At 40.0% G+C, this 15131-nt stretch overlaps 1 protein-coding gene across 8 annotated transcripts in view; it reads left to right on the top strand.

Annotated features, from left to right (window-relative positions):
* ZCCHC17 (zinc finger CCHC-type containing 17) overlaps positions 1-15131 on the top strand; it is a 63293-nt gene that overhangs the window by 21232 nt on the left and 26930 nt on the right. For all 8 annotated transcript variants that reach the window (XM_072827391.1, XM_072827390.1, XM_072827393.1 and 5 more), the window contains 2 exons: positions 12127-12227; positions 13972-14063. In XM_072827391.1, coding sequence (XP_072683492.1) covers positions 12127-12227; positions 13972-14063 — 193 coding nt within the window. The remainder of the gene's footprint in view (positions 1-12126; positions 12228-13971; positions 14064-15131) is intronic.

Here is a 15131-nt window from a genome sequence, read left to right as displayed (position 1 = left end):
TATTTCCAAAAATAGTTTTACTTACTGTTGAAAGCATAAATTGTTATAGATTTTGGCAATGCCTATTCACATTTTAATGTGCTTCCCTTTAATCCAGCAGTCCTTTAGGGGATTTAGTTTGTAGCATAGATTTAGTTAAATTATGTACATTTTTGCAGTGTACTGTGCAGATGATAAAGAAGCATATTAACCTTTTTTTTTTTTTTTTAAGATTTTATTTGTTTATTCGTGAGAGACACACAGAGAGCGAGAGGCAGAGACAAAGACAGAAGGAAAAACCGGTTCTATGCAGGGAGCCTGACATGGTACTCCATCCTGGGACTCCAGGATCACGCCCTGGGCTGAAGGTGGCGCTAAACCGCTGAGCCACCCAGGCTGCCCAAGAAGCATGTTACTTTGATGCTGGTGCCTTCTTCATTTTACCAGAAAGGATCTGTGGAAAGTTTTGATACAACTCCCCATCACTGATGTCTGACTGAAAGCTGTTGTAAGATAGTGCTGGTTCTAAGAAGCCTTCTGATTTTAGAGATGGTAAAGTGAGGGTGGGAAAGTACGTCTTAGAATTGATGAAATGAGTACATCCCAACTTACTGAAATGGAAAGATGTCCAAGATAGGATGAAAAAGCATGTTGTAGCAGTTTGAATAACATGACCCTCCCTGCCTACATTTTACTTTATTTTTTTAAAAAATTTATTTATTCATGAGAGACACAGTGACAGAGGCAGAGACATAGGCAGAGGGAGAAGCAGGCTCCATGCAGGGAGCCCAATGTGGGACTCGATCTCGGGACTCCAGGATCATGCCCTGGGCCAAAGGCAGGCGCTCAACTGCGGAGCCACCCAGGTGTCCCCTCCCTGCCTACATTTTAAAGCATGTGTATATTTGCATGGTTTTTGAATTATTGCATATGTTTAGAAGAAAGGCTGGAAGCATACTCAATGAACCGTTGACAGTGGTCACCTCTGGAGGGTTCAGTTTGTTAGAGGAGCCATGGACGCAGAAAAGGGACTTTTCCTTTGTGAAGTTTTTTAAAATAGATTTTTTTCTTATTTATTTGTTTATTTGAGAGAGACAGAGAAATAGCACAGGCTGGGAGAGAGGCAGAGGGGGAGGGAAAAACAGGCTCTCCGCTGAGCCAGGAGCTCAGTGTGGCTCCACTCCAGGACCCTGGGATCATGAACTGAGCTGAAGGCAGATGCTTAACAGACTGAGCCACCCTGACACCCCCAAACAGAATTTTTCTTTTTCTTTAAAAAAAAGTCCAACAGCTGATCTTTGGATAATAAAGCCATGCTTCTAACCTTGGAGACTACTGTGCCACAAATTGCATCTTGGAATTAGAAAGGGCTCACAGTGGTTTCCAAGCTAGCAGTCAGCAATCTATAATAAAGTTTCTCATTTTGTGTTGTCTGGGATTTAATGAGAGGGAACTCATCCTGGTCCCTACAGGAATGTACCTCTTTTGGTCTGAAGACAGATTTTCTTGGTAGTGTACTCACCATAGCTCCCAGTACCTGAAAAGTCCCATCCTTACTTGAGCATTTATGCGGCACTTTGGGGACTATGTAGAGATGAAAGGCCTACCACCTCCCAGCAGTCAGTCCTCAACTCATTCGTGTCCATGCCCTGTCAGGGGATGCCTCTGATTGTGGCTGCCTGCTTACAAGTGATCTGTTAGTCTGACAGCTGGTGAGACAAGCCTCAGAGGGAGAGCTCAGGAAGCCAAGTAATTAGGTGGGAACTCTCTAATCCTGGGCTTTTCTGTGGGTTTACTGCATAACTCGAGCAGTTACATTTTAGCTTCTCTGCTCTCGAAATTGGGAGACCATTAAGTCCCATGCCAAAAGGACTGAGCTATAAGAAATTCTGGTCTCCAGATTTTAACATTCTGACTCAGGAAGGAAGACTAACTTGAGTTGTTTTTCTCAGCTTTCTATTCTCAGAATTTTTACCACTACTGAATTGAAGACCCCTTCCTAGGGATCCCTGGGTGGCTCAGCAGTTTAGTGTCTGTCTTTGGCCCAGGGCCTGATCCTGGGGTCCCGGGATCAAGTCCCACATCGGGCTCCCTGCGTGGGGCCTGCTTCTTCTCCCTCTGCCTGTGTCTCTGCCTCTCTCTCTCTGTCTCTCATGAATAAATAAATAAAATCTTAAAAAAAAAAAAAAAAAAAAAAGACGACCCCTTCCTAGTACTCAAATCTGGATTTTTTTCCCCATCTCATAGTGGTGCCTAATAGAACTGTCTGTGATGATGGAGATGCTCTGTATCTGTTCCAATGTGTTTTCTGACGCTAAGCAGTTCTCCAGATTCCAATGGCAGGTGTCTTAATTCAGTTCTGACCCTATCTACCTGGAGTATCAGGCTCAGACTCACAAGACTGCCCCTATTTCAGATGCCACTCATAAGTCCTGAGCCATCTATACTTCTGACTGGTGGGCTATACAGCAAGAGTTCCCACGCCCCCCTCCTCAAGTTTGATAATTTGTTAGAACAGCAAGGTATGGGTGGGGGATGTACTCTGAGCTTGTATGTCTTCTCTGGCACGCCACCCTCCCAGCAAGCTGATGTGTTCACTAACCTGGAAGCTCTCTGAAACTCATCGTTAAAGGAGTTTTTATAGAGCTTGATCTCCAGTTCCTCCCCCTTTCCTGGAGACCAGTAGGGCTGAAGGTTCCAACCTTCTCATCATTTAATCTTTTGGAGACTTGCCCCATCCAGAAACATCTAGGGGGCCTACCCGAAATCACCTCATTGGCACAAATTCCAGTGTGCCTACCCGAAATCACCTCATTGGCACAAACTCTGGTGTGATCAGAAGGGTCTTATAAATAACGAAAGATTTTCCTATCACTGGAGAGATTCCAAGAATTGTAGGAGTTCTATGCAGACTATGTAGGAACCAGGGACAAAGACCAAATATATTTGTGTATTATAGCACATCTGCACTGCCCCATAGTGTAGCCACTGACTTTTAACTTTATTTTATTTTATTTATTTATTTTTTAATTTTTATTTATTTATGATAGTCACAGAGAGAGAGAGAGAGAGAGGCAGAGACATAGGCAGAGGGAGAAGCAGGCTCCATGCACCGGGAGCCCGACGTGGGATTCGATCCCGGGTCTCCAGGATCGCGCCCTGGGCCAAAGGCAGGCGCTAAACCGCTGCGCCACCCAGGGATCCCTGACTTTTAACTTTATTTTAAATATAAACTTAACAACGTAGCTAGTGACTATCATAGTGTCAGTGCACCTTCTTATGAAATTCTTTTTTTTTCTCTACTGTCCTTTCCCCTACCAGCACATGAAAGAGAGTGTTCAGTGTTATACTTTTAAAGTGTCTTGTTTATGGTAGAAGCTCAATTATTTTTTACCTTTTTATTTTTAAGTAGGCCTAACATGGGGCTCGAATTTACAACCCTGAGATCAAGACCTGAGCTGAGATCAAAGTCAGATGCTTAACCAACTGAGCCATCCAGGTACCCTGAGGCTCTAATATTTTTAGCAATGAAGTTAGTTAAGCAAATAATTATTGAGTTCTATTATCTGGTCACTATGTTAGGTGGGAGCACAGAGGTAAGAAAACATAGGCCCTGCTCTCAGATTTTTCATAGTCTAGAGATATGAACAAATTACAATGTAGTGTAATAATATAAGTGAGATTACAGTTATCCACTAAGCTGTGAAATGTAGGGCCCAGAACAGTAACTGAGGAAGAGTGGGTATTCAATACCTTTTGTTAAATGAATAAATTCTAGTCCCAGCTCTACCGTTTATTTGGCTGTTGACTTCCAGTTGCTTTGGACTTGAGCCTTAGTTTTTTTTATCTGTGAAATGGGAATGAGGTGCATATATTAGAGTTTCTTGACTGGCAGGATCATGTCTTATTTGTCCTTAAATCCTTTTTTACTTATAATATTGTGGATATTTAGTAACTATTTGAATGAATGCATAATCCCAGCAAGATGAAGTTAAAGCCCACTTTAACTTGTGGGTTTACATTATTGTCATACACCACTGATTGGGGATAACTTATTTGAAAATTCTAGAAAGGGGGGATGCCTGGATGGCTCAGCGGTTGAGTGTCTGCCTTTGGCTCAGGGTGTGATGCCAGAGTTCCTGGATCGAGTCCCACATCAGGCTCCCTGCAGGTAACCTGCTTCTCCCTCTGCCTATGTCTCTGCCTTCTCTCTGTGTCACTCATGAATAAATAAATAGTTTTTAAAAAAAAAAATTCTAGAAAGGGAATTCAGATCCCCCAAATATAAAGGAGACCTTTTATTTTGACAGTTTGGGGCTGCAGCTGTCCTCTAATGGTTTGTAATTTTTACTTCTTTCCTTTATAGTCAGTGGAAGTTGTAAAAGAAATTAAGGTTGAACAACACATTTGGGAGAATATTTTTTTTTTTTTTTTAAGATTTTATTCATGAGAGACACAGAGAGAGAGTCAGAGACAAAGGCAGAGGGAGAAACAGGATCCATGCAGGGAGCCTGATGTGGCACTCAGGCTGAGTCTGGGACTTCAGGATCACGCCCTGGGCCGGAGGCAGGCTCTAAACCACTGAGCCACCCGGGGATCACAGGAGAATACTTTTAAGAGAACAGTAATACACTATCTCTGTTTGTTTTTTATATATAGTGACTGAGATGCTGGCTCTTTCCAAGTTGTCAAAATTTCTTTTCTTCTTTTACCAGCAGTCACTCAGATGGGATTCAGCCTGTTTAAGTGTCATGTTGGGTTTACTGAACGTGTTGATGGACTTGATATGCCCTTTGGGCATTTATGGCTTTATGTCAGAAATCCAGGCACAGACTTCTCTGAGTAGCACATAGACAGACAAGCAAAACATTTTCATTGTTCCTGTTCATTTTGAAGCTTATGCTGGAGCAGAATTAGATGTGTTTTTACTACTTGTAGATGAGACCATCTTTCTTTTTTTTAATTGAAAAGATAACACAGATCAATAATAAAAAATGGAAATGTATAAATATGTTGTAGAAGATGCGACAGACTCCTATTTGAATTGTAGTTCTGTATCAGCTTTGTGATCTTGGACAATATATTTAACTTTATAGTATTTCCTCATGTGACCCTATGTCACAGGGTTGATATGAGGGTTAAAGGAATGGGTAGACGTACTATATTTAGTGAGGTATTCAGCACAGAGTGTGCCTCAAGTGTGGTATTTGGTGCCCTCTACCATATCCACTTAATCCAACTATGGGTGGTTTATGTAGGTAGCAGTGAAATACCTCCCAAGAATATAGACTGTCTTCTGAGAATGAAACTGGTGATGAATTCTCCATACAGTGTATGGGATAGCCATAGACAGAAATATATCAGGTAATTGCCTATAAATCTGTGACTAAAGAGATGAGAGCACTCAAGATGGTGACAAGATAATTTGGGTGTGATTCCAGAGAAAAAGGATTGGAGTGAAATTATAATTTAGGAAACTGAAATCTAATTGTGTCATTCTGTCTAGAGGAGATTACATGAATGGTGATGGGGGTTGGTGTCAGCCTGGATCACAATAAAAGAAAGCCTGAGAATCTGAAGTTGGTGGTGTTTGTCTTGCCTTATTTAGGAAGAAATGAATCTGATGCTAGGAACTAGAGAGAGATGGATTCTTTTATGAGGAAGTGATAGTCCATTAAACTTGTAGACTGGAAACCTATCTTAAAACATCTGTCTCCATTATGTTCTTTTTATTTATTATTTTATTTTATTTTTAAAAAGATTTTATTTATTCATGAGGGACAGAGAGAGGCAGAGACAGAGGCAGAGGGAGAAGCAGGTTCCCTATGGGAGCCCGACGTGGGACTCGATCCCAGGACCCTAGGATCACGACCTGAGCCAAAGGCAGGTGTTCAACCACTGAGCCATCCGGGTACCCCTTATTTTTTATTTTTCAGAGACTTTTTTTTTTTTTTTTAGAGTTTTTTTTTTTGTTGTTAGAGAAAGCATGTGCACTCATGAGGACTGGGTAACGGCAGAGAGATAGGGACAATCAGGCTTCCCACTGAGCAGAGTACCCATTTGTGAAGCTCTGGGAGTTTGATCCCCGGACCCTGGGACCACAGCTTGAGCCAAAGGCAGACACTCAACCGACTGAACCACCCAGGCACCCCATCCATTTTGTTCTGATTGTTTTTTGAAGCAATTTCTGATCACTTATCCAATTTTTTAGTTATTTGATACTGGGAACAGTGGGTAGTTTAACTATTAGGTAAGGACTGGGAATAAAAGCAAAAAGTATATCCTCGGTTGTAAATTAATAAATTGGCAAAATGTGTCTGTTCCTGTACCAATCTCTAAATTGACAATCTAGGTAGTATATTTTAGTACATAAATTTACATCTACGTGCTGCAGACTCCTACATATATTTGTATCTTCAGTTCATACACCTCCTCTGAGCTATGGACTTAAATACCCAACTCCTCACCTGACATTTGCCTTCAAGACTGAGGGCTAGACCAATTTCTCTTGTTTAAGGGAACAAGGGAAGCTGTAAACTAAGGTCTTTGGATAATAAGCCACTAATGTCTCAATTATAAAAATCCTGCACCCAGGATCCCTGGGTGGCGCAGCGGTTTGGCGCCTGCCTTTGGCCCAGGGCGTGATCCTGGAGACCCGGGATCGAATCCCACATCGGGCTCCCGGTGCATGGAGCCTGCTTCTCCCTCTGCCTGTGTCTCTGCCTCTCTCTCTTTCTCTCTGTGTGACTATCATAAATAAATAAAAATTAAAAAAAAAAAAAAATCCTGCACCCTAGCATAACTATTTTTATATTCCCTTTGGTTTCTGTCCATATGAGACAGTTTTATTTTAATAATAGTGTACATATCATTTTCTATTTTAAGATATTTTCTTTTTTTTAATATTTTATTTATTCATGAGACACAGAGAGAGAGAGAGAGAGAGAGAGAGAGAGGCAGAGGGAGAAGCAGGCTACATGCAAGGAGCCTGACATGGGACTCCATCCCAAGGCTCCAGGATCAGGCCCTGGGCTGAAGGTGGCGCTAAACCACTGAGCTACCTGGGCTGCCCAAGATATTTTCGTGATTAAAAATATTGCATGCATATTATAGAAAAATAAGGGGAAAAACTCTAAAATTATGTGTTACTACTACCACACAGATAGATGCTATTGACATTTTGGTATGTTTTTTTTATAAGTCATACATACATAAAATTTAACAATGAGATGAAATTTATATTCTGTATATATGTATTTTTTAGCTTTTTACACTTAATGAACCTTAAACATTTCTCCATCTTTTAACATACTTTTGCAAACGTTTAAAGAGTCTGTCATTCAGATGTGCCACATGATTATTTTGTTTTATTTTTTTAAGGATGTTATTTACTTAAGAGGGACGAGAGAGAGAAGGAGGGAGGGAGAAGCAGACTCCCCAATGAACAGAGAGTCTGATGTTGGGCTTGGTCCCAGGACCCCAGGATCATGATCTGAGCCTAAGGCAGACACTTAACTGACTGAGCCACCCAGGGGCCCCTATATGATCATTTTAAATTTAAAAAAATGTATTTACTTATTTATTCATGAGAGAGAGAGAGGCAGAGACACAGTCAGAAGGAGAAGCAGGCTCCATGTGGGGAGCCTGACGTGGGACTCGATCCCAGGTCTCCAGGATCAGGCCCTGGGCCGAAGGTGGCCCTAAACTGCTGAGCCACCTGGGGTGTACACAATCATTTTAAAGTTCCAATTTTTAATTACTGATAAGTGCGAGTTGAGTCAGGAATGGTGCACAGACCAAAGAATATCCTAGTTTGGGATCAGGTGGGAGGACAAATATTATTTCCTTATTTGTGGTACAGACCTCTGTTTCAAGAAAAAAAATTATCTCAAGTATTAGTAGATCCAACATTAATTTCCTTCACTTTAAAAATTTTTTTAAATTTTTTAAAAATTTTATTTATTTATTCATGAGACACAGAGGCAGAGACACAGAGGGAGAAGGAGGCTCCTCTCAGGGAGCCCAATGCAGGACTCGATCCCTGGACCGGGATCACACCCTGAGCTGAAGGCAGATGCTCAACAGCTAAGCCACCCAACATTAATTTCCTTTGTAACTTTCACTAGTAATAGAGGAAGGAAGTGAATTTTAGAATGAGAGGACAGTTGCAACCCCAAAATGTCGAAGTATAAGGTTTCCCTTTTAGGGCATCTGAATTTCCTCTTCAGACTTCCCAATTAGGCTGCTCTGCCCATTATACCATCCTGAGGGGGAAACCTCAGCTTCATTTTATCTAATTTGGAGATTACGCAATATGGTGTAAAGTTAAAAACATAAGTTATATGATGGTATATAACACATTTTGGAGGCCCCAGAATTATTCACAGAGATAGGCTGTCAACCTCCAGAATGAGGTGAAGTAGGTATGTGAGACCCAGTGACCATGATCAGAGCAAGCAGTGACTTCCAATAGAAGTTCCAAGCAGGGAGCAGATACTTCTAATTACAGATATGTGCCGGCTCTGCCAATGTCCTTGGGGATCCACACATGTGAGAGAATATAGGCTAATAATTCCCCCAAGCAATTTTTTAAAAAAGATTTTATTTATTTGACAGAGAGTGCAAGTGAGCACAAGAGGGAGAGTGGCAGGCAGAAGGAGAGGGAGAAGCAGGCTCCCCACTCAGCAGAGTCCAACGTGGGGCTCGATCCCAGGACCCTGGAATCATGACCTGAGCTGAAGGCAGATGCTTAACTGACTGAGCCACCCAGATGCCCCTCTCCCAAACAATTTAAGGGAGGACATATATCTTAGATGTAACTCTTTGACTTAGTCATTTTTTTCTCTAGTTTATATTCCTAGTTTATGTTCATTCAAAATAACTGGGTGCCTGGATGGCTCAGTGGTTAAGTGTTTGCCTTCGACTCAGGTCATGATCCCAGGGTCCTGGGATCAAATCCCAGGTCTCCCTGCTCCTGCTCTCTCTCAAATAAATAAATAAAATCTAAAAAATCTCTTATTAAAAAATCTAATAAAATCTAAAAAAATTATTATATATTGTATTTATTTCCCCCAGAATAGAAAGAATTTTCTCTATTATTAAAACACTTGAAATAAAAAAAAAGAGTAACATGTGTAATACTGTACCCTAGTATAACCATTGTTACAGCATTTTAGATCATTCTTTCTGATTTTTCAAGTCTTTTTTAAGCATTTGTAATTATACTGTATACAATTTTGTGTTGTACTTTTGTTATTTACATGGGAAAATGCTGTGTCTTCAGTGCTTGACAGAGTAGGCAGTCAAATATTTACTAAAGATGAATTATGGACATATTTTTACATAATCTCTTGAGCATTTAAAAATTTTTTTTAATTTAATTTAATTTTATTTATTTGAGAGTGAGAGCAACGGAAGCCTGGGTGGCTCAGCGGTTAAACATGTCTGTCTTCGGCTCAGGTCATGATCCTGGGGTCCCAGAATCGAGTTCTGAATCTGCTTCTCCCTCTACCTGTGTCTCTGCCTCTCTCTTTCTGTGTCTTTCATGAATAAATAAGTAAAATCTTTAAAAAAGAAAAAAAAAGAGAATGTGAGCAAGAGAGAACAGGAGAGGGGGAGGGAGGGGACAAAGGGAAAGGGAGCAAGCAGACTCCCTGCTGTACAGGGAGCCCCACACAGGACTTCAGGACCCTGAGATCATGATCTGAGCTGAAGGCAGGTGCTTAACCAACTGAGCCCTCCAGGTGTCCCCAGCATCGTTTTTGTTGTTGTTTTTAAAAGATTTTATTTATTTGACAGAGAGACACAGGTAGTGACAAAGATTGAGAATGTCTACATGAGCGAGGAGGAGAGGGAGAAGCAGACTTCCTCTTGAGCAGGCAGCCTGACGTGGGACTCTAGCTCAGGACCCTGGGATCTTGACCTGAGCTGAAGGCAGATGCTTAACTAACTGAGCCACGCAGGCACCCCTGAGCATCGTTTTTGATGGACCATTAAATACATTGAATATTTTTATATATGTGAATATTTTTATATACGTCACTCTTTCTGATGCATATAGCTTTTTCTTTTTCTGTGTATATGATTATTTCTTTAGAACAGATACCCAAAAGCGACTATGGGTCCAGTTAATTATTAGTCAGAATTCTTGGTGCCAAGGGACAGAAACATAGGAAATGTTTTGACTATTCTCACTGGGGGATGCAGGATAAATCTAGCTTCCTCAGGGTTGTAGCAGGTGCTCACATTGCACCCTTAGGGCTTTGTCTCTTACCTCTGGCCAACTCTTGCCACCTGGTGGTAAAGATGGGCATTGGTAAATTTTTGTGATTGATAATCCTGACAGATGTTTTGAAAAAGATGAATTGATTTAGCTAATCACTCAGTGGGGTGAAGTATCTTGATTAATTAAGCATGTGTCATATGCCCACAGTTGGGGGTTACCTCAGCTTCAACCAAATCACATAGAAAGACCGGATTTATTTTAGAATGTGTAGAAGGTGATGTTGATAAATACTTAAGTAATTTTTTTCACAAAAACCTAGAATGATCCGTTAAAAAAAAGTAGGGAAGGTGGTTTCCTAGGAAAAGTCTTTGGGACAGACAGGAAAGGATATCTATTATAAATGTTTTTTAAAGTTATTTAATAACTAAACCATCATTTAACTTTTAATTAATTTTATTAAGTATTTTTGCCACTCTTGATAGTGATTGCTAAATGATTTCTAAAATTTTATACTAGTCCTGGCACTATTTCTTATTTTACTATACTCTCACCCATGGGCATTATTTTCTGAATATTTTGCTAATTTAATATATTAAAAAGTGGCACCTTGTTTAGATTTTTTTTCACTTAACATCTATCATAATTAGGGATCCCTGGGTGGCGCAGCGGTTTAGCGCCTGCCTTTGGCCCAGGGCGCGATCCTGGAGACCCGGGATCGAATCCCACGTCGGGCTCCCGGTGCATGGAGCCTGCTTCTCCCTCTGCCTGTGTCTCTGCCTCTCTCTCTCACTCTGTGACTATCATGAATAAATAAATAAAATCTTTAAAAAAAAAAAAAAAAAAAAAAAAAAAAACATCTATCATAATTATTTGCTGTAATTGTAATTTAATTGACTGCTTACTCTTCCATTTGATTGGTTTACCATAGTTTACAAGCTAATTTTCCAATTATTGGTCTTTTAGATTGCTTTATAGTTTTTTTTAACCTTTGTAGTTTTTTTTTTTTTTTTTTTTAAAGATTTTATTCTTGAGAGACACACACACACAGAGGCAGAGACACAGGCAGAGGGAGAAGCAGGCTCCATTCAGGGAGCCCCATGTGGGACTAGATCCCAGAACTCCAGGATCACACCCTGAGTTGAAAGCAGGCACTTAACCACTGAGCCACCCAGGCATCCCTAAACCTTTGTAGGTTATAATACTACAGGTATTTTTATATACCCGTAGGTTTTTGGATTTTGCCTCTATTGACTTTTTTCTTTTAGAAAACTTCTAATAATATTATTGTATCAAAGGTATAAACATTTTGACACCCTTGCTTTCAAAGACTTTCACTGACTTCTGTTTTTACTAATGTAAGTGATGTTCATGTATCACATGTTTGCTAACATTAGCCATTATTTTTAAAGAATATATGTTGGGGGACGCCTGCATGGAGCCTGCTTCTCCCTCTGCCTGTGTCTCTGCCTCTCTCTCATTCTCTCATGAATAAATAAATAAAAAATCTTAAAAAAAATAAATTAAAAAAAATTTTTTTAAAAATATATGTTGGTTAAGTACAAAAAGTGATCTCAAATTGTTTTAATTAACAATTTTAGGGATCCCTGGGTGGCGCAGTGGTTTGGCGCCTGCCTTTGGCCCAGGGCGCGGTCCTGGATATCCGGGATCGAATCCCACGTCGGGCTCCCGGAGCATGGAGCCTGCTTCTCCCTCTGCCTGTGTCTCTGCCTCTCTCTCTCTCTCTCTCACTGTGTGCCTATCATAAATAAATAAATAAATAAAAGTTTAAAAAAATTTAAAAAAAAATTTTTAAATTGGCATTTTTAGTGACTCTTCAAGTCCCATCTTCTCCTTACCTCATTATTTAGAATTATAAATACAAGATACACCCTGTGCTTTATTTCATTTCTTCTTGTGCTCAGGTCTGGTCCATCGAACTCACATGTCATCCTGTCGTGTGGATAAGCCCTCTGAGATAGTGGATGTTGGAGACAAAGTGTGGGTGAAGCTTATTGGCCGGGAGGTAAGGTTCTATGCAACTTTCATGTGGTTAGAAAGACTGAGGAAAGGCTGGAGAAGGCAGTGTTGGTATTTTATAATGACCAGTGTGTGTATGCTGTTAACTGTGGCTGATGATCTTATTTTTAAACCCTGCCACTGTATTCTGTCCTGAATTGAAACCTTCTGGCTAGCTGTCCTGTAAATTCAGAAAGGATGTGGTGTAAACTATAATAAGTGTGCTGCAATAAGTACATGTTTATAGAACATGTTTATAGAAACTCCCTGAAGTTTATCCAAATCTGGGGTGGAAAAAAAAAAAGAGAGAAGAAAACTTAATTTATGGGACTAGTCTTTACCATAAGTTTCGAAGAATAGCTGCCGGGTACACTTCAGTTTGGACCAACACAAAACAAAACAAAAGACACAGAGTTTACGGTTATTGTTCCTAATACCTGGCACCATACAATGTGAGGGAAGTGAGAAAGGCCTGAAGGACCCTGTTAACAGCAGTTCACTTGAGTGCATAAGGGCTGTAGATGTAGGTAGACCTCCAGGACAAATGTGATTATACACTGAGGCCTGCTCTTCCATCAGAGAATGGCAGGGGAGATAGGTCTGAAAGAGATACTATTCTTTAATCCTTGAGTGCTTAACATGTTCTAGTCTGAAGGATGTAAGAGTGAGGCCAGACCTAGGTGACCTCAGCTGTTATGGAACTTACATAGAGTATAACAGGATGAGACAAATATAAAAGTGAGCAAGCACACATATAAAATAATTATAAATTATAGTAAGTGTTGTAATGGTCTCAAGCCAGTATCAGAGGTAGATTTAGATAAAGTGGTCAGGAACAGGCTCTGCAGAAATGACGTATTAGCAGAGACCTAAAGGAAAAGGCTTCAGTCATGGAAGAGTTGGAATAAGCATATTCCAGCCAGGCAGAATAACATGCAGAGATCCTGAAGTGGGAAAGGGCGTCAAGTGCTGGAGGAAGCAAAAGAAGACCAACATGGCTAATAATTGCCTTCATGTTTAAAAATGCACTAAAAAAATAAATAACAATTTTTAAAAAGCAAAAAAAAAAAAAAAAAAAAAAAAAACCCCAACAAAACAACAACAAAAACCACCACAATAAAAATACTCTACACCAAATCTAAAAGGGGATCTACTCTAGTCTGGAATGTTTGGGAAATGCATTCTGAGCTCAGGGATCTATGAACTCATCATTATGCTGAACTTATCTGGAAAAAACAGCTTATTTTTTCTGCCTGGTTACCTCCATAGGCCTTGAATTTCTTAGCAATCATTTCTGTCTTTCTTCCCCAGAGGGATAAGAATGAGAAAAAACCATTTCCTAAAGTTATTCTGCCACAAGATCTATTTATAATGCTCATTAGTACCCCCAGTGCTCCTAGTACAGGACCTCAGCCATTAGAGGAGTTCAGTGTTTGTTATGATGATAAAAGATTTGATGCTTAGTTAGATTATTTTATTTTATTTTATATTTTATTTTATTATATTTTGTTTTGTTTTATTTTTATTTTTAAAAATATTTTATTTATTTATTTATTCATGAGAGAGAAGCAGGCTCCATGCAGGGAGCCCGACATGGGACTCGATCCCGGGGCCCCAGGATCAGGCCCTGGGCCAGAGGCGGCGCTAAACCGTTGAGCCACCCGGGCTGCCCCTTTAGTTAGATAATTTTAGACAAGAAGTCCAAATGGTGTACTCTTAGCTTTTGGTGACTTTGCTTTTGTCTTTTACAGATGAAAAATGATAGGATAAAAGTATCCCTATCCATGAAAGTCGTCAACCAAGGAACTGGGAAAGACCTTGACCCCAACAACGTTATCATTGAGTAGGTAAAAGGTTTAGAAAGGTTACCATCCTACTTCTCAAACTACAGAATGCTATAGTGAATCAAGCTGACCTAAGAACTCTACCATTTATAGTCTGTGATATTGATGAATTCTGTAGCCCTGGTGATCCTTGAATATGCATAGAGTTCTAAGATTGAATGCTAACATGCAAAGCATTGAAGTGCTCCATCAGTGGTTTTGTTTCCTTCCCCTTATTCTTTGTTTGCCCTTTAACCAGTTAGCCAACAAGCTCATGAAGCATCTGCTACTTGTCTCTCTCCTAGCACAGGGGCTCCAAAAAGATAGAGACCATGTGGAAGGGTAGAGTGATCTAGAAGCCACTCAAGTGGGGTTTAGTGCATCTTCAGATAACTGTGTTCTGAATATAACATCTTTACTTTCATTGGCTCTTCTGATCTTTCACATAGGAATGGAGGATTTGCTATCCATGTAGGCCAATGTCTGGTGATACAAGGAATTTGCTATCTCTTTGAAAGTCTTTCTTGAATGTATGCTGGTAATTTCTGGTCAGGGGTTCCTAGTTCCCTAAGGTTCCTTGAATGGTTTCTGAACTGTTTCCAGTGTTTCAGAAAACGTAAGCAAAGTCATACATTTACCTTCAGGTTAACCATGACTTTATTGTATTGCTTTTGATGTTAAAATATCACATTGTTTATCTCATGCTAATCAGGTGATCTCAGTGGCAGTTATTGACTAATTAAAAAAAAATGTTTCAGATTTGGTAGGAAAAATTTGGAAACCTTATTGTTTATAGAATTCTAAGCAAAATCACTGTGGATGCAAAATAATTTTACCCAAAAGGGAGGAAATTGATATTTATTGGTTTCGTACTATGTGCCAGGCATTATGCAAGGCAATTTATGTACATTTATGTATCTGATTCCTAGTGGATATTATCTCTCCATTTTACTTTATATTCCTAGTTTGTTTTAAAGATTTTATTTATTTATTTGAGAGAGAGAACAGAGGGAGAGGGAGAAGCAGACTGCTGAGCAGAGAAGCCTGATGTGGGGCTGGATCCCAGAATTCTGAGATCATGACCTGAC

The sequence above is a fragment of the Canis lupus genome, chromosome 5 (genome assembly GCF_048164855.1).
Source record: "Canis lupus baileyi chromosome 5, mCanLup2.hap1, whole genome shotgun sequence".
Taxonomy (NCBI): Eukaryota; Metazoa; Chordata; class Mammalia; order Carnivora; family Canidae; genus Canis; species Canis lupus.
This window is presented reverse-complemented; position numbering and strand designations above follow the sequence as displayed.